Genomic DNA, 17,705 nt, shown 5'->3' on the forward strand with positions numbered 1-17,705 from the left:
CCCACCTCAGAGACCATGTTTCTTAAAAAAAAAAAAAAAATTAAAAAATCAGCTGGGTGTTAAGTCCCAGCTACTAGGGGCCCAGGAGTTGGGGGCTGCAGTGAGCTATAATTGCACCACTGCACTCCAGTCCAGTCTGGGCGACAGAGTGAGACCCTGTCTCTAAAAAAGAAAGAAAGAGGCCGGGCGTGGTGGCTCACACCTGTAATCCCAGCCCTTTAGGAGGCGGAAGCAGGTGAATCACCTGAGATAAGGGGTCCGAGACCAGCCTGGCCAACGTGGTGAAACCCCCATTCCTACTAAAAATACAAAAATTAGCCAAATGTGGTGGCATTAACCTGTAATCTCAGCTACTCAGGAGGCTGAGGCAGGAGAATTGCTTCAGCCCAGGAGGTGGAGGTTGCAGTGAGCTGAGATCGTTCCATTGCCCTCCAGCCTGGGTGACAAAAGCGAAATTCTGTCAAGAAAATAAAAGAAAAAAAGATAGAGAAAATAGACATTGCCGAGTGACAGAATCCCACCTTTTAAACAGCAGCCACATTGGAGTTGCTTTTTAATTTCTAAATCCCCCCTTGATAGTGGATTGGGCAACTCATCTCCCCTCTCAGCCTGAGATTATACAACTCTATGTCAGGAGATGTGAAGTGGGGAGATTGGGTATCTTTAATCCATTTCTGACATCTTTCAGGACTGATGATGGGGGAGAGCCCTAGCCCTGGCTGGCCGCCGCTGTTCAATTCGAAGTTATCACCATCAGGACCGCGGGAGGGAAGGGCATTCGAGCAGAGGGCCTTGCAGGGCGCACAGGAGGCTGATGGGGCCGTAAACACCTGGGGCAGGCGGCGGCCGACGTTGGGCAGACAGGTTGGGACCTGGCTATGGAGGGCCTGGGATACCAAAGAGAGGCAGAGGCAGGCCTCAGTGTCCCCAGGACACCAGATCTGCCCCCTTCCTCACTGCTGCAACCATGGTGCCCAGGTATAAGGTGATGGAACCTGTCAGACCCAGGTCGCCACCAGAAACCTCCCAGCTGTTGTGTGCGTCGGGCGGCCGGGAGTTTCCTCTTCTGCAATCTGCTAATAACGCAGACCTCCCAGGGCTGCTTCCAGAAGGAGGGATGTGTAGGTAAGAATGGATAGCAAACCAGTACAGGCTGGGATAGGAGAGATCACGTCATTGTTCAGAATGGGAAACTGAAGGTCAGGCGTGGGACCAAGGACCCACCACGACACCAAGGCTCCGCTCTTCCAAGCACGTAACAAAGGTGCAGGCTGAAGACGGAGGAGAGAGAAGCGGGTGACATTGGGAGATAAAGCTCCCGGGTGGCTGGAAGGCCGGGTTTGCAACAAATGAAGCCCTGGGGCCGCAGAGCGGGCCGATTCAGGAGCAAAGACCCAGGCCCTAGCAACAGGCCGACTATTGGCGGAGCGGGGACACGCTGGCCTGTGATTGGCTCTTGCCGTGCCTGAGAGGGAGGGGGCCGCCTCCCGGAACAGGGCTGCAGACACAGCCGCGGCCCCGCCCAGCCCACATCCGGGCTTCCGCGTAGTCCGGGGACCCTGGTGTCTGCGCGGTCCGAGAATCCGGTGCTTCCGTCGAGAAACCCTGGCAACAGAGGTGCGCCATTGCACACCTGGGCCAGGGACGAACGGCTCGCCGGTGCAAAGCAGCCCCCCCGGGGAGACGCCGGCAGCAAAAGGCTTCCTTGGCCCGGGGTCTGGGCGTTTGGGGAGGGGAGGTACTCAGAGGTAGGGCGGAGGATGGAGCTCCCAGATGAGTTGGAGCCGGGGGTGGCTGGGCTCGAGGGCGCTGTTGCAGTCCGGGGTCTGGAAGAGGCGGTCCCCGGGAAAGCCAGCTTCAGAGCCTGGAGGGGTCAGCAGGGGAGTGGACCGCAGGAACCCCAGGTGGGAGTAGGGAGGGGGACCCAGACCTGGGCCGGGAGGGATGCTGAATCCCCCGCGCCCAGCTCCTGGGCCTTAGCAAACCAGCATCATAGCAGCGTTCTGTAGCCCAAAGAATGGGGCAGGGGCAGCTAGACCAGTTATGGCTGGTGTGTGCGTGAATCCCTGAGGGATGGGGCCGCTGCTATTTTGCTGTGTTTTGTACTTAGCCAGTTTCATTTTGGCTCTGTCACCACTGGGCGAAAGAAATCGAAGTGCTAACATACCATGGAGAGCAATGATTATCACTCATCTTGCTGCCGCCCCAGCAGCGGGAGGTGGCATCTGATTGACCTTGGAGATTTGGGCGGTATTTAGGGAGATTACATGAAAAAAAAGACTCACCCCAAAATGCTTGCAGTCAGCTACAAGCTGCTCTGTCCTTTATACCTTTTAGTCATCCTTTATTTCCTGAATCTATCTTGTCTGTTTCTAATGTAGTCTCCTGATTTAGTGCGAGAGAGTATTTTTCACTCTTGATCTGCCCACTGCCCACACTCCTTGTCCGAGAATTTACTCAGCCAACTTAGCAGGCAAAACGCCTATAAACTATAATACTAAAAAAAAAACCTCTCTTGGGCCGGGCATAGTGGCTCACGCCTTTAATCCCAGCACTTTGGGACGCCGAGGTGGGCAGATCACGAGGTCAGGAGTTTGAGACCAGCCTTACAAACATGGTGAAACCCCATGTCTACCAAAAATACTAAAATTAGCCGGGTGTGGTGGCGCACTCCTGTAATTCCAGCTACTCAGGAGGCTGAGACAGGAGAATCGTCTGAACCCAGGAGGTGAATGTTGCAGCGAGCCAAGATCCCCAGCCACTGCACTCCAGCTCGGGTGGCAGAGCGAGACTCTCTCAAAACAAAAGCAAAACCAAAAAATACTGTCTCTTGGAAGGCAGTCTGCTTTGATAAGCCTAATGGAATAAAAAAAGAGTTTTCTTTCTGGTTTTAAAGAACCGACAACCCGGCTGGGCATGGTGGCTCACACCTGTAATCCCAGCAGTTTGGGAGGCCGAGGCAGGAGGATCGCTTAAGCCCAGACATTCAAGACCAGCCTGAGCAACATAGTATAGTAAGACCCAGTCTCTGCAAAAAAAAAAAAATTTTTAATTAGCCAGGCAAGGTGGCCCAGGTACTTGGGACGCTGAGGCAGGAGGATTGCTTTGAGTCTAGGAGTTGGAAGCTGCAGTGAGCTGTGACTGCATCACTGCATTCCAGCCTGGGCAACAGAGCGAGATCCTGTCTCAAAACAAAAGAAAAAAACTGACAACCAGTGAAACCCCATCTCTAAAATCTGGCTTCAGGTTAAGAGAGTAAAAAGATGGCCGGGCGCGGTGGCTCACGCCTGTAATCCCAGCACTTTGGGAGGCCGAGGCGGGTGGATCACGAGGTCAAGAGATCGAGACCATCCTGGTCAACACGGTGAAACCCCGTCTCTACTAAAAACTACAAAAAATTGGCTGGGCATGGTGGCGCGTGCCTGTAATCCCAGCTACTCAGGAGGCTGAGGCAGGAGAATTGCCTGAACCCAGGAGGCGGAGGTTGCGGTGAGCTGAGATCGCGCCATTGCACTCCAGCCTGGGTAAAAAAAAAAGAGAATAAAAAGAAAAAAAAAAAAAAAAAAAAAAAAAGAGAATAAAAAGAGGTTTTCATGTATCTTCTCAGCTCCTAAGAGCCAGTGAGTGGTAGGGCAATTTCCCCATCACAGTGGGAAGAACTCATGTAACACCAAGATTGTGATTATCCTCGTGTAGATCCACTACGAAGGAAGCATCTCAGGCATGCCTCCTGTCCCTGAGTTAACTGGAGTAAAGGTGGGCTGCGCTGTCTCCGAAGCTCCCCCTTGCCTAGGGCAGAACAGCTGCAGACCACCAGGACTCTGGGCCAAGTGAGGATGTTTGTGAGTAAAAGCCAGTTCTTATTAAAGCACCTTATTTATTTTTTGAGATGGAGTCTCTCTTTGTCACCTGTGCTGGAGTGCAGTGGCGAGATCTTGGCTCACTGCAACCTCCTCCTCACCAAGTTCAAGCAATTCTCCTGCCTCAGCCTCCTGTGTAGGGATTACAGGCGCCTGCCACCACGCCTGGCTAATTTTTTTGTATTTTTAGTAGAGACAGGGTTTCACCATGTTAACCAGGCTGGTCTCAAACTCCTGACCTCAGGTGATCTGCCTACCTCAACCTTCCAAAGTGCTGGGATTACAGGCAAAAGCTACCACGCCAGGCTGAGGGTGTCCTTTTTTTAAGGAGAAATATGAACATTGGTAGTAAAATGCCAGTGGTGACTTTTTTTTTTTTAGATGGAGTGTCTGTGGCCCAGGCTGGAGTGCAGCGATGCGATCTCAGCTCACTGCAACCCTCGCCTCCCAGGTTCAAGAGATTCTCATGTGTCAGCCGTCTGAGTAGCTGGGATTACAGTGTATGCCACCATGCCCGGCTAATTTTTGTATTTTTAGTAGAGACAGGGTTTCATCATGTTGGTCAGGCTGGTCTTGAACTCCTGACCTTGTCATCTGCCCACCTTTGTCTCCCAAAGTGCTGGGATTACAGGTGTGAGCCACCGCACCAGGCCCAGTGACTTACTTTCAAGTTTCCACAACACACAGAGACATTATCTGCCATGTCAAGTAGTGGGTCTGTAGCCAATCACCGAAATGTTTTCAATTTTTTTTTTTTTTTTAGAAAAAAGAATTTTAATAAAACAATTTTTACAATATGGACGGCTTCACGAATTTGCGTGTCATCCTTGCGCAGGAGCCATGCTAACCTTCTCTGTATCATTCCAATTTTAGTATATGTGCTGCCTAAGCGAGCACTAATTTTTGTGTTTGGGATCCAAGTCCCCCAATTCCACCGAACTACCCATTAAGTGGGATCAAATATTCTAATTCAAGATGTCTGCTTTGGGACCACCAAATTTCAACTATCCATATTTAAAATCACAAGGCCAGAGTCATGTCAGTGCTCAAAGGCAGTAAAAATCCTATTTCAATCTGAACCAAATTAAGAATGAACGGCAGTAGTTACCTCTAAGGACGGCAAGGAATGGATGACCAGGTAACAGGCATGGTGGGAGTTTCTGATAAACCGGGGGTCTGCAGACTACTGGCCACAAAATAAATATTTCAAGCTTCATGGGCTGCATACGGCTGCCTCACGCTTTTGTATTTTGTAGCGTGTATGCACTGCCAACTCAAAAAATAAAAACTGGCTGAGTGCAGTGGCTCATGTGTGTTATCCCAGCACTTTGGAAGGCTGCAGTGGGAAGATTGCTTGAGGCCAGGAGTTGGAGACCAGACTGGGCAATATGACAAGACCCCAACTACAAAATATAAAAAAATTAGCTAGGTGTGTGTGGTGGTACACACCTGTAGTCCCAACTATTCAGGGGGCTGAGATAGGAGGATCATTTGAGCCTAGGAGGTAGAGGCCACAGTGAATTGTGATCATGCCACAGCATTCCAGCCTGTGCAACAGAGCGAGAGCCTGTCTCTCCAAAAAAGGAGAAAACAGCCCAAAGTCATGATGTTCCTCAAAGTAATTCCTATGGACCTTCCTCTCCAATACTCTGGATTACAGAGTGCCATGTTAGTACCTCAGATAACCTAAGATGTCTTGACTCGTGTCTTGCCAGTGTGATCCAGCCACTCCCGCCCTAACTCCTCACTGACTATAGGTCTCTTGTGGCCATTCAGATTCAACCACATTTATCCACACCAGAATTGGAAAATTCAAACCAGTGGGCTAAATAATTAGCAAGCTGACATGCCACATGTGAATGTTCTGATTAGGCTGGTGACCACTTACTGTCAGCTCCTAGAACAGCACCGAGCCAGCGCTCAGAAGGTTGTTTCTCCAAGCCGGCTTTGGGAACCGTGCACCCAGGAGGTAGGTGCCATCCTTAGACACTCAGATCACCCAGCGAGTCAACGTGCAGTTTCAGCTGACCAGAGCATAGGCCAGTGCGTGTGGTCACCACACAGGAAGAGTGGAGGAAACTGCTTTCTTTTTTTTTTTTTTTTTTGAGTCGGAGTTTCGCTCTTGTTAGCCAGGCTGGAGTGCAATGGCGCGATCTCGGCTCACCGCAACCTCCGTCTCCTGGGTTCAGGCAATTCTCCTGCCTCAGCCTCCTGAGTAGCCGGGATTACAGGCACGCGCCACCATGCCCAGCTAATTTTTTGTATTTTTAGTAGAGACGGGGTTTCACCGTGTTGACCAGGATGGTCTCGATCTCTTGACCTCGTGATCCACCCGCCTCGGCCTCCCAAAGTGCTGGGATTACAGGCTTGAGCCACCGTGCCCGGCGGAAACTGCTTTCATAGTCAACAGCAGTGTACTTACTGTACTGGAAGGTCCCACTGAATTAGCTCATTTATGGCCTCTCTGCTCCACCCCTGAAGTTCTTGGAATCGAGACCTCTGTTGTTTCACGCCATGATTTTTAATCACGTTTCAGAGCATCAGCTTTTGTTTTTGAGATGGAGCCTTGCTCTGCTGCCCAGGCTGGAGTGCCACGGCACAATTCAGTTCACAGCCATCTCTGGGTTCAAGCGATTCTCCAGCCTCAGCCTCCCGAGTAGCTGGGATAAAAGGCATGCGCCACCACACCTGGCTAATTTTTGTATTTTTAGTAGAGACAGGGTTTCTCCATGTTGGCCAGGATGCTTTGGAACTCCTGGCCTCAGGTGATCTGCCCACCTCGGCCTCCCAGTGCTGGGATTACAGGTATGAGCCACCATACCCGGCCTAGTATCAGTTATTTAAAAAATTCTAGAGTATACTGAAAAAGAGGCAAAAAAGACCTTTACCACCAGTGCCTGATCTACAGACTGATTTAATTCACATAGTATACGTCATTTTGGTTTTTGTTTTCTTTGAGATGGAGTCTCGCTCTGTCACCTGGCTGGAATGCAATGGAGCTAACTTTTTTGCATTTTTAGTAGAGACGGGGTTTCATCATACTGGCCAGGATGGTCTCAATCTTGACCTCATGATCTGCCCGCCTCAGTCTCCCAAAGTGCTGGAATTACAGGCATGAGCCACTCAGCCTGCCCTTTTTGTTTTTTGTTCTTGCTCTGTCTCCCAGGCTGGAATTCAATGGCATGATCATGGCTCACTGCAGCCTCAACCTCCTGAGCCCAAGCAATCCTTCCACCTCAGCCTCCTGAGCAGCTGGAACTACAGGTGGACACCACCATGCCCACCTAATTTTTGTAGAGACAGGGGTCTCACTATGCACTGTGTGGCCCAGGCTGGTCTTGAACTCCTGGGCTCAAGCAATCTGCCACTTCAACCTCCCACAGTGTTACGATTACAGGCATGAGCCACCACACTCACCTAATGAGAACTTTCTTAACCTTATTCTGCTTCTGCCATTCAACTTCAATTCTTTAGGTTCATCCCTTCCCAACTACTTATCTATGTGAGAGTGTATTTTTTCAAATACTTCAACTGAAACAACTTATCACAAAAGGCCAGGTGCAGTGGCTTACATCTGTAATCCTAGTGCTCTGGGAGGCTAAGGCAGATCACTAGAAGCCAGGAGTTTGAGATGAGCCTGGACAACATGGTAAGACCCTGTCTCTAAAATATGAAATGGCCTGGCTGGACACAGTGGCTCACCCTATCTGTAATCTTAGCACTTTGGGAGGCCAAGACGGGTGGACTGCCTGAGCTCAGGAGTTTGAGACCAGCCTGGGAAACAGTGAAATTCTGTCTCTATTAAAGTACAAAAAATTAGCCAGGCATGGCAGTATGTGCCTATAATCCCAGCTACTCGGGAGGCTGAGACCAGAGAATCACTTGAACCCAGGAGGCAGAGATGGCAGTGAGCCAAGATCATGCCACTGGACTCCAGCCTGGGCGACAGAACGAGACTCCATCTCAAAAAAATCAAAAAAATACATAAAATGGCTCAGTATGGTAGCACTCCCAGCTACTCAGGAGGCTGAAGCGGGATCACGAGAGCCCAGGAGTTTGAGGCTGCAGTGAGCTATGATTATACTGCTGCACTCTGGCCTGAGTGACTAAGTGAGACCCTGTCTTAAGAAAACATCCATCACAAAGGTCAAGAGCAGTGGCTCACGCCTGTAATCCCAGCACTTTGGGAAGCTGAGGTGGGTGGATCACGAGGTCAGGAGTCGAGACCAGCCTGACCAACATGGGGAAAACCCTGTCTCTACTAAAAAATACAAAAATTAGCCAGGCGTGGTCGGTTGCGCATGTAATTCCAGCTACTCAGGAGGCTGAGGCAGGACAATCGCTTGAACCTGGGAGGCAGAGGCTGCAGTCAGCCGAGATTGCGCCACTGCACTCCAGCCTGAGCGACAGAGCGAGACTCTGTCTCAAAAAAAAAAAACCCCACATCACAACAGACTGGATGCATAAGCAGAGAGGACGTATGACTTTCCTTCTTCCTCAGTGACCCTGTTACAATAAGTCAATTTTTTTATAACTGCCACACTAAAAGTGCTTGGTCAATGTGTGCTGAAGAGTTGGTAGCTACTACTCGGCCTAGTTTTTTGTTTTTTTTGAGATGGAGTTTTCCACTTGTTGCCCAGGCTGGAGTGCAATGGTGAGATCTTGGCTCACTGCAACCTCTTGGGCTCAAGCGATTCTCCTGCCTTAGCTTCCAGAGTAGCTGGGATAAAAGGCACCCACCACCATGCCCAGCTAATTTTTGTATTTTTAGTAGAGACAAGGTTTCACCATGTTGGCCACGCTGGTATTGAACTCCTGACCTCGTGATCTGCCTACCTCAGCCCCCCCAAAGTACTGAGATTACAGGTGTGAGCCACTGCGTGCCCCGCCTGGTGCAATGGTTTTTTAAGTCCCCAAAGCCAAATCTGATTCCTGATTGGAGGTGCTTCCCAGTATATACTGTCTTCCTGCATACTGCCAATCCAGCCTCATTCCTTGAGTTGGGGAAGAGAACACCAACATCCGCTCCAACCTTCAAAAGCAAAGGAACAGTCAAACTCACACAATGAAGCTAAGGAGCACTGGCGTCAGATCTGTAAGTTTATTTGCTCAATGTACGACAGCTACATAATGACTCACATTCATGATATTCCATCACTGAGGAAACTGCTAAAGATGGTCCGTGTGTGAAATAATTCCTTAGAGAAACACGGAGCTGGAAAAATAATCACTGATTAGACCTTAAAAATAGTTCACTGCATAACATGACAAAAAGCACAAAGGCTCATTCAGAGAACGTGTTCGTTGTTCTCCGACACTGTAATAGTTATAATTTCACCATGACAAACACCAGACATTAAGATTAAGCTAACACTGGTGTTTCTTTTGCTCCCCCCTTTTAAAAACAAAATATATAACTGCATGTCACTATAGCAACATCCAAAACAGATCAATTTGTTACAATCACTATTTGGTAGAGCAAACTTTACCCCCAAAAGGAATAATTAAATTAAAAACAAAACAAAACAAAAAAAAAACCTTTAAAAAATTTGAAGACTTAATTTTTTTTGTCATAGGAATACATAACACCTACAGTATAAGTTAATCAATTTCAAGCTACTGTATAGAAATACAACACTAGCATGCACAATATTGTATCAATAGAGTAATGGAGGAGTAATCATTTCACTGGAGAGACAGTATCATAGGCAAGTGCATTTCTTTAAAAATAAAGAAAAGAAAAACCATTCAAGCTGCTTAAATATCAAGTCTCCCATTCCCTCTCCGTTTTTAGCCCTCAGGTGTGATTTTTTAATCTTGCATTATTCTAAAAAGCAGCCAGAGCCAAAGCTAAAATTTAAAGGAAAAATAGGTTTTGTAATTCCAGTAAATCATTTCCAAACGCTACAGGGAAAAACGCAACACTGCTCACTGGACATGAAGATAAATTAGGGAAAGCCCCACCTACCCGCCCCCTCCCGAAATCGTTCTCCTCCCTGGCCATGACTTTAGGTGCCTGTAAGAGGCACGGAAGCTGCAAAGCTTTCTTCTACTAGTTCTTCTGGTAGCTTCAGTGAACTGGGACTTCTGCTCTACTGTGAGGAGGGGGCCTTCTAAGGAAAGTCATGCTGGGTAAACTGTGCAATGTCACAGAGCACACTGAGTCTGTGCTCATCGTGGTTCTTGCATCTTCACTGTCACCTGTATCCTGTTACACATACTCAGTTCCTAAGTGTAAGCTCAGTTTTGGTATTTAGCAAAAGCATCTGTCCGTTTTTCCTCAATTATTACTCACACTTCTTCTTGCCTAAATAAAACAAAGGAACGAAGAACACAAGTGTGCTATCATTACACGCCTCGGGAGTTTCTACTGCCACTGACTTGATGAAAAACTGGATGCGCACTCAGGCCGTGTTAACAGCTAGACAGATTTACCTGAAATGAGAGTGAGGGATCAGGGCGGACCGAAAACAAATGAGTGGAAATAGCAATGTTGTTTCCGTCCATTCCGAATGCGCGCTGGCTGCACGAGACAAGCCAATCTCCAATTTCTATGCTTTTTTCATTAAAAAGAACAACTATATAGAGAGGAAAAAGTTCTGGTCAAAGAGGAGTTAAGTGTTTGTTCTCCGGAACAGTTTTAGTTTATCTTCCTACAACAATGACTAGGGGAAGGAGTGTCTTCAGGGAGGAAAAACCGGCACGCTGACAAGGCTCCCGCAACTTGACAGAATGGTTATGGATATAGCTCTTCCTTTTGGGTTTGTCTACCAGTAGGCTTCTAGCACCTGAATTTTCACACACTGCACCACAGACCTTCTCCAGACGCCTCTACGACCCCAAAGCTTCTCCACCCAGCTGCGTCCGCCAGCACGAGGGGCAGTGGGAAACGCTCCAGTGCAAAGTGGGCGACGGCAGTGTGATCCCTGAGGAGGGAGCTGTGGCAGCTTCGGAAGCGGGACATTCTCTGAAAATACCAACACGATCCATGACATACAGACCTGAATTTTCTCTATTTTTGTGGCGCTTCACGTTTCTCTCAAGAGGATAGATAATTTTGGTGGTGGATTTATGTTAAGAGGAAAGGAGGACAAAAAAAAAAAAAATCCCACAGCCACCTGCCGAGCACCTATTAACCAAAACCTGAAGTTGCTTTCATTCTCCTCATTTAGCCTAGGAGACCGATCAACAGCAACACCAACAGGATAAGGCTGAACACAGATGTTTAAGCCCAAACAACTAGCAAACCAAAGGAAAAATACGCAGTCGATGGCTTTGATGTTACATATGGCTGTCATGTAGAAATACTGTAAACTGCAATTTAGTGTTAATACTGTCAACTAATCAGAGACTTCGGAAAACTGGCAAGTCCTAAACCACAAGGACACACGAGGCCTCAGGTTCTAAGTCTGTCAGTCTGGGGTTTACACTATTCCATGTCTGTAGGCTACACCCTGGAAAACATGCAGAGCCGAGACAGATGAGATAGAAGTACCCAAAATGAGAGACGAGAGCATATGTACATAAAAATCCTTACTGGAACCACAGAACTTACTGAGTGAGGGCCATTCCTCTTTTAAGTTTTCTTTTCATCTGAAAACCCTATCTTCTAGCAATAAGTTAAATTAGAGACAGACAGCTCCACTTGCATGAATCTACAGAACAGTCCAGACGCCAGTGTGAGGCTGCTATTCCAATACCAGCACAGCTAGCCTGACTTTCCACTAGTGGTATTTTGGCAAAAATGTCAAAGAGGCGATCAAAGACAGGACAGGTCGTGGGTTTCTCCCTGGGAAGGTCATCCCTCCCTTTCCCTCCCCCACCCGACCCCCAACTCATGGGAAAAAAATAAAGACTGCAGTAGTAGCATCCGCGTGCGCTGCCAGTCCCCCTGGGGCCTTAATTGTTGCCTTCGCCGCCGTCGTCGTCCTGCTGGTCGCTCGTCCAGAGCGTGAGGTTGTCGCGGAGGAGCTGCATGATGAGCGTGGAGTCCTTGTAGGAGTCCTCATTGAGGGTGTCGAGCTCGGCGATGGCGTCGTCGAACGCGGTCTTGGCCAAGTGGCAAGCTTGCTCCGGGGCGTTCTGGATCTCATAGTAGAAGACGGAGTAGTTAAGAGCCAGGCCTAATCGGATGGGGTGGGTGGGCTGCATGTGCTCTTTGCTGATCTCATGGGCTTCGCTGTAGGCCTTCTCAGAGGACTCCACCACCGTCGCCCTCTTCTCTCCGGTGGCCACTTCGGCCAGGTAGCGGTAGTAGTCCCCTTTCATCTTCAGGTAGAACACTTTGCTCTCGTACTGGGTCTCACTGCAATTCTTGATCAGGTAGTTATCCAGCAGGCTCAGCACATCCTGGCACACCGCCTCCAGCTCCTTCTCTATCTTCTCCCGGTACGCGCGCACCATCTCTATCTTCTTCTCGTTGCCGTCCGCAGATGTCTTCTGCTCAATGCTACTGATGACTCTCCAGGAAGAGCGGCGTGCCCCCACCACGTTCTTGTAGGCAACAGACAGGAGGTTTCGTTCCTCATTGGACAGTGGCTCATTCAGCTCTGTCACCTGTTGGGGGGAAAAGGACAGAGCTGTTATGGTACAGATGGTGTCCACTGGGTGACTCGTCTCTTTGGGCCACTACAACAACAGAGCTCTCGGCTGAGTAACTTGATGAACAGAATGGTGGGGAGAAGGGGGGCTGGAGGTGGAGCACACGCGAGGGAGGGGAATGTGCGGTTGGATCAACAGTGTCTGAACCCCGGCTTCCTCCCCAGGAAAGGACGTAGGCCCATCACATGTGTTCCACCAAACACAACAGTCTAGGTCTTGGATGAGAAGCTTTTATCTAAACCGCAGAAGGCCAACCACTCTTTCATGTAATATTATATACATGTACCAGTCCTAAAGACTGTGAGTACAGATGGTCCAACTCAGTGTTTTCTTTTTTCCTTAGGAAAACACACTGACAAATTCCTCCTAATCCTACCCTATCTACTAAACTTCAGACCCATCCCTTCTGGATGAGAAAATACTGAGTCAACTTCAAGCCAACTTTGGAGAAACAAGGAGGCCTTTCCGCTCGTATGCTACGACCATGTGAATTCTAAACCTCAGAGGGCATGGGACTGAGTCTGATCGCTGTGACGCTTTAGCAACCCAGGAAACTCATGTATTATTATATTTGTGGCAGTGGGAGTGTTTGACTGCATACAACTACAACTAGCAATACAAAAGAATGAGGTGAGCGCAGCCCCTCCGAGCTGAGCAGGGCAACAGGAATCAAGGCTTCTTCCAAGGCGGGCATTTCTTAAGCTTCCCGCCCTCATCACCCCCAACACTAATCACCTTAAGAAAACTAAAGTGGCATATCAAACCAATGTTGCATATTTTTATGACTACAAATAACTGCTTATAATAAAATTCAGCCAATAATACTAACTTTATTTACCTGATTTCTACAGTATCAGAATAATATATTATTACATTAAGTATTTGACAACCATATGAAATACATTCTTATTTTTTGAGACAGGGTCTCTCATTCTATCACCCAGCCTGGAGTGCAGCGGCATGATCACAGCTCACTGCAGCCTCAACCTCCCCAGGCTCAGATGATTCTCCCACCTCTGCCTACTGAGGAGCTGGGACTAACGGCATACACCAACTGACTGGGGATGGGGAAAGAAGAAAAGTAGTTACTCCCTGTCCCAAGTCCCCACTGTTACCTGTGTAGATGAACCACAGCATCTGTATAACATTATATTACATACAGATACCAAGGGTAGGGAGATAGAATCCAAAAAGATCTACTAAACTAAGATTGACCAACCCATGGCCCACGGGATGCGTGCAGCCCAACACACATCTGTAAACTTTCTTAAAACACTGAGATTTTTGGCCAGGTGTGGTGGCTCACGCCTGTAATCTCAGCACTTTGAAGAGGCCAGGGTGGGTGGATCATGAGGTCAGAAACCCTGGTCTCTACTGAAAATACAAAAATTAGCTGGGCGAGGTGGTGGGAGCCGGTAATCCCAGCTACTCGGGAGGCTGAGGCTGGAGAATCTCTCGATTTTTGGTAGGGGGGTGGGGGTGGGTGGAGGCTGCAGTGAGCTGAGATTGAGCCATTGCACTCCAGCCTGGGTGACAGACTCCGCCTCAAAAAAAAATAAAAATAACAGATTTTTTGTGGGAAAAAAAAAAAAAAATTTAGCTCATCAATTAGTGTTAGTGTATTTTATGTGTGGCCCAAGACAATTCTTCTTCTAATGTGGCCTAGGGAAGCCAAAAGACTGGACAGCCCCGTACTAAACTCCTGGGGAATGGGGGGACTGAGCTACCAGGAGACTCTTTCCCCCTACGTTTGAATCATTTATGTTCAGTATATTAGTACATGCCTGTAATCCCAGTACTTTGAGAGACCAAGTGGGGAGGACTGCTTGAGGCCAGGAGTTCAAGATCAGCCTGGCCAACATAGCAAGACCCCATCTCTATAAAAAATGCTTTAAATTATAAATGGGGCTATGCTTGGCAAAACTGGATATAGTCACTAATTCAAGCAGCATCTACTCAGAGATAATTGAATCAAAACATAAACCAAATCATTCTTATTAGTTTAAGGCAGGCAATTCATTTTTTGAATGAACTGATTAGCAAATGGTTTACACTCAAATATTCCCTAAACTGATTAGCAGTGTTTTTAAAGTTAACTTTTTCCTAGACATTACTGATGCTCTGTTTTAATGCTGGAGAACAATGTTACCCGTACCAGCTGTGCCCTCAGTGTAACAGACTCAAAAGAGGGGAAGACTAGGGGTGAGTTCAGAGCAGAAGGAAGCCAGGAAAGCGATGCTCTGCTCTACCACCTCCTGTGCCCTGCCCTTCTGCAAACACTTCTGCTCCTGCATGAATAAATACAGGCACCTCGTGCCTCATTCTGTGCTATCTGTCATCCAGCAGACCGCTGTCACTCCTGCTGTGTCCACAAACAACTAAAAGACTGGGCTTTTCCCAGTTCCATCATTTCCTAGGCAATCTTGGGGACAAGCCACTTCATTTCTCTGGACTTTGGTTTTCTTATCTGCACAACGGGGATTTCTGCCTCTTTCATGAGGTATACAGGTATATCACACAAATAAGAAAGTCTTTTTTTCTTTTTGAGACCTGGTCTCACTCTGTTACCCAAGCTGAAGTGCTGAGGCACAATCACGGCTCACTGCAGCCTCAAACTACTGGGCTTACGCAACCCTCGCTCCTCAGTCTCTAGAGTAGCTGGGACTACAGGTGTGCACCATCATGCATGGCTGATTTCTACCTTTTTTTGGGGGGGGAGGTGCAGGGGGAGCAGATAGACTTTCAAAAAGACATGGTCTCACTCTGTCGCTCAGGCTGAAGTTCAAGGCACAATCTTGGCTCATTGCAACCTCCTCCTCCCAGGCTCAAATAATTCTCATGCCTCAGCCTCCCGAGTACCTGGGATTATAGGCATATGCCACCATGCCTGGCTAATTTTTCTATTTTTAGTAAAGATGGGGTTTTGCCATGTTTTCCAGGCTGGTCTCAAACTTCTGGCCTCAAGTGATCCACCCACCTCAGCCTCCCTAAGTGCTGGGACTACAGGTGTGAGCCACAGTGCCCAGCCTATGGCTGACTTATTTTTTTCTTTGAGACAAGGTCTTACTCTGTCACCTCAGCTGGAGTGCAGTGGCACCAACTTAGCTCACTGCAACCTCAGCCTCCCAGGGCTTCAAGTGATCCTCCTACCTTAGCCTCCTGAGCACCTGGGACAAAGGCACATGCCACCACACCCAGCTAATTTTTCTATTTTTCTGTAGAGACAGGGTCTTGCCATGTTGCCTAGGCTGGTTTTGAACTCCTGGCCTCAAGCAACCCACCTACCTCAGCCTCCCAAAGTGCTAGGATTATAGGTGTGGCCGCTGCATCCAGCCATCTTAAAATTTTTAGTACAGACAAGGTCTCATTATGTTGCCCAGGCTGGTCTCAAACCCCTCAGTTCAAGTGATCCTCCCGCCTTGGCCTCTCAAGAGTGCTGGGATTACAGGTGAGAGCCACTGTGCCCAGCAAAGTCTTCTTGAAAAAGGAAAATGCTACAGAAATGCAAGGAACTAGTTTTAAGAATACCCTGAATAATTTTCCTTCATTTTAGTTCTCACCACAGGGGACATCTACGTTTCCTACCTATCGATCTCCCAGCTCATCTTCCTGTATCGAGTGTCTCTTCTCCGTTTCACCCTCTTCTCTATTTTAAGCGGAAACTGCCTTAGCTGCCTCACATCACTTCCTTTCCAAAAACCCTAGTCCCATACAGCCTGAAAAAAACTGCTCAGACTTGGCTTTGGAAGGATCTGAGCCCTTGGGCGCTGCTGGCGCCAGTGTCTGGCATACCTCCCCAAGTGTGCGGTCGCTGAAGACAAGCCCCCGCAGTGCAGGCCTCATGACTGCCTCCAGTGCAAGGAGAGGCCATTGTACCGAAGGCCACAGAGATCAAGTTCTGGCCTTTCCCCTAAATCATGCTGTCCTTATTTCAAGGGCCAAGAGCTATTTAGAGCTCAAATTACCTCACCAGTCCTGGGGGGAGCGCTTCCTGCTTCAGATGAAGTCTCCCTGCAGAGCCCAGAGTGGCGATCTGTACTTATGTAAAGTCTGTCTAGTTGTCCCCAGACAAATTGGAACAAGCAGATTATGAAATGCCAGTATCACCTTTAGATACAGTAGCTCGACCACATTTGGAACACGTCCAGATGTTCTCTGCCAGTGAAAAACTAAGTTAGAGGGAAACCCTTTAGCTCTAAAAAGTCTGCTCAAAGGAAAGGTTGTTCTGAACACCTTAAATCAGAATTTTTAAAAATTATTTAACCTTTAGATCAAAATTACTTACATGAGAATTAATCTGTTATTTTTAAATTAAAAGAAGAGACCCTCACCATACTAAAGGTGAAAAGATAACTTTTTAAAAGAACAAAAGTTATTCTAATAGTGTCTAAAAAGATTTAATCAAGGCAGAATAACTATTCAATGTGGGAAGATATGGGATCTGTATCATTTGGGAAGGGAGGTAACATTTTTCAAAATAGTCATTAAATTTGTTGTTTTTTAGAGATAGGGTCTCACTCTGTTGCCCTGGCTGGAGTACAGTGGTGAAATCACAGCTCACTGCAGTCACGCCACAAACTCCTGTGCCTCAGCCTCCAGAGAAGCTGGGACTACAGGCGCCCACCACCACACAGCTACTTTTTGTATTTTTGCAGGGACCAGGGTCTCCCTACGTTGTCCAGGCTGGTCTCAAACTCCTGAGCACAAGTGATCCTCTAGCCTTGGCCGCCCAAAGTGATGGGATTACAGGCATGAGCCATCATGCCCAGCCTTCTTCTTTAAAAAAAAAAAAAAGGAAAAGAAATAGGGTCTCACTCCGTTGCTCAGGCTAGAGAGAAGTGGCGAGTTCACAGCTCACTGCAGCCTCAACTCAAGCTCAGGAGATCCTCCCACCTCAGCCTCCAACCACGCCCAGTTAACAAACTGTTTCTACAAATGTGACACCTGTAAACATGGTACCCAAATTTACTGTCATGGCTGTGGGAAAACGTAGAAGGTTTCAGTTTTTATTCCCCAGAGTTATATGTTCTGCTTAAAAACAAAATTCAAGTTTCTGCTTTCTCAACTACTACAAGCTCAAGTTCAAATTTCTTTTTTTTTTGAGACGGAGTTTCACTCATGTTTCCCAGGCTGGAGTGCAATGGCGCGATCTCGGCTCACCGCAACCTCCGCCTCCTGGGTTCAGGCAATTCTCCTGCCTCAACCTCCTCGGTAGCTGGGATTACAGGCACGTGCCACCATGCC

At 48.0% G+C, this 17,705-nt stretch overlaps 1 protein-coding gene and 1 non-coding gene across 2 annotated transcripts in view; both read right to left on the reverse strand.

Moving 5' to 3' along the window:
• Positions 1–4,650: 4,650 nt before the first annotated feature.
• LOC119472021 lies at positions 4,651–4,757 on the reverse strand. The gene has a single exon (XR_005201119.1). It is a non-coding gene; the product is annotated as a U6 spliceosomal RNA (small nuclear RNA).
• Positions 4,758–8,942: 4,185 nt separating this feature from the next.
• YWHAG (tyrosine 3-monooxygenase/tryptophan 5-monooxygenase activation protein gamma) overlaps positions 8,943–17,705 on the reverse strand; it is a 33,422-nt gene continuing 24,659 nt past the window's right edge. Inside the window, exon 2 of the mRNA XM_017533486.1 lies at positions 8,943–12,416. Coding sequence (XP_017388975.1) covers positions 11,760–12,416 — 657 coding nt within the window. The 3' untranslated portion in view covers positions 8,943–11,759. The remainder of the gene's footprint in view (positions 12,417–17,705) is intronic.

Source organism: Cebus imitator, unplaced genomic scaffold (assembly GCF_001604975.1).
Source record: "Cebus imitator isolate Cc_AM_T3 unplaced genomic scaffold, Cebus_imitator-1.0 Scaffold82, whole genome shotgun sequence".
NCBI lineage: Eukaryota > Metazoa > Chordata > Mammalia > Primates > Cebidae > Cebus > Cebus imitator.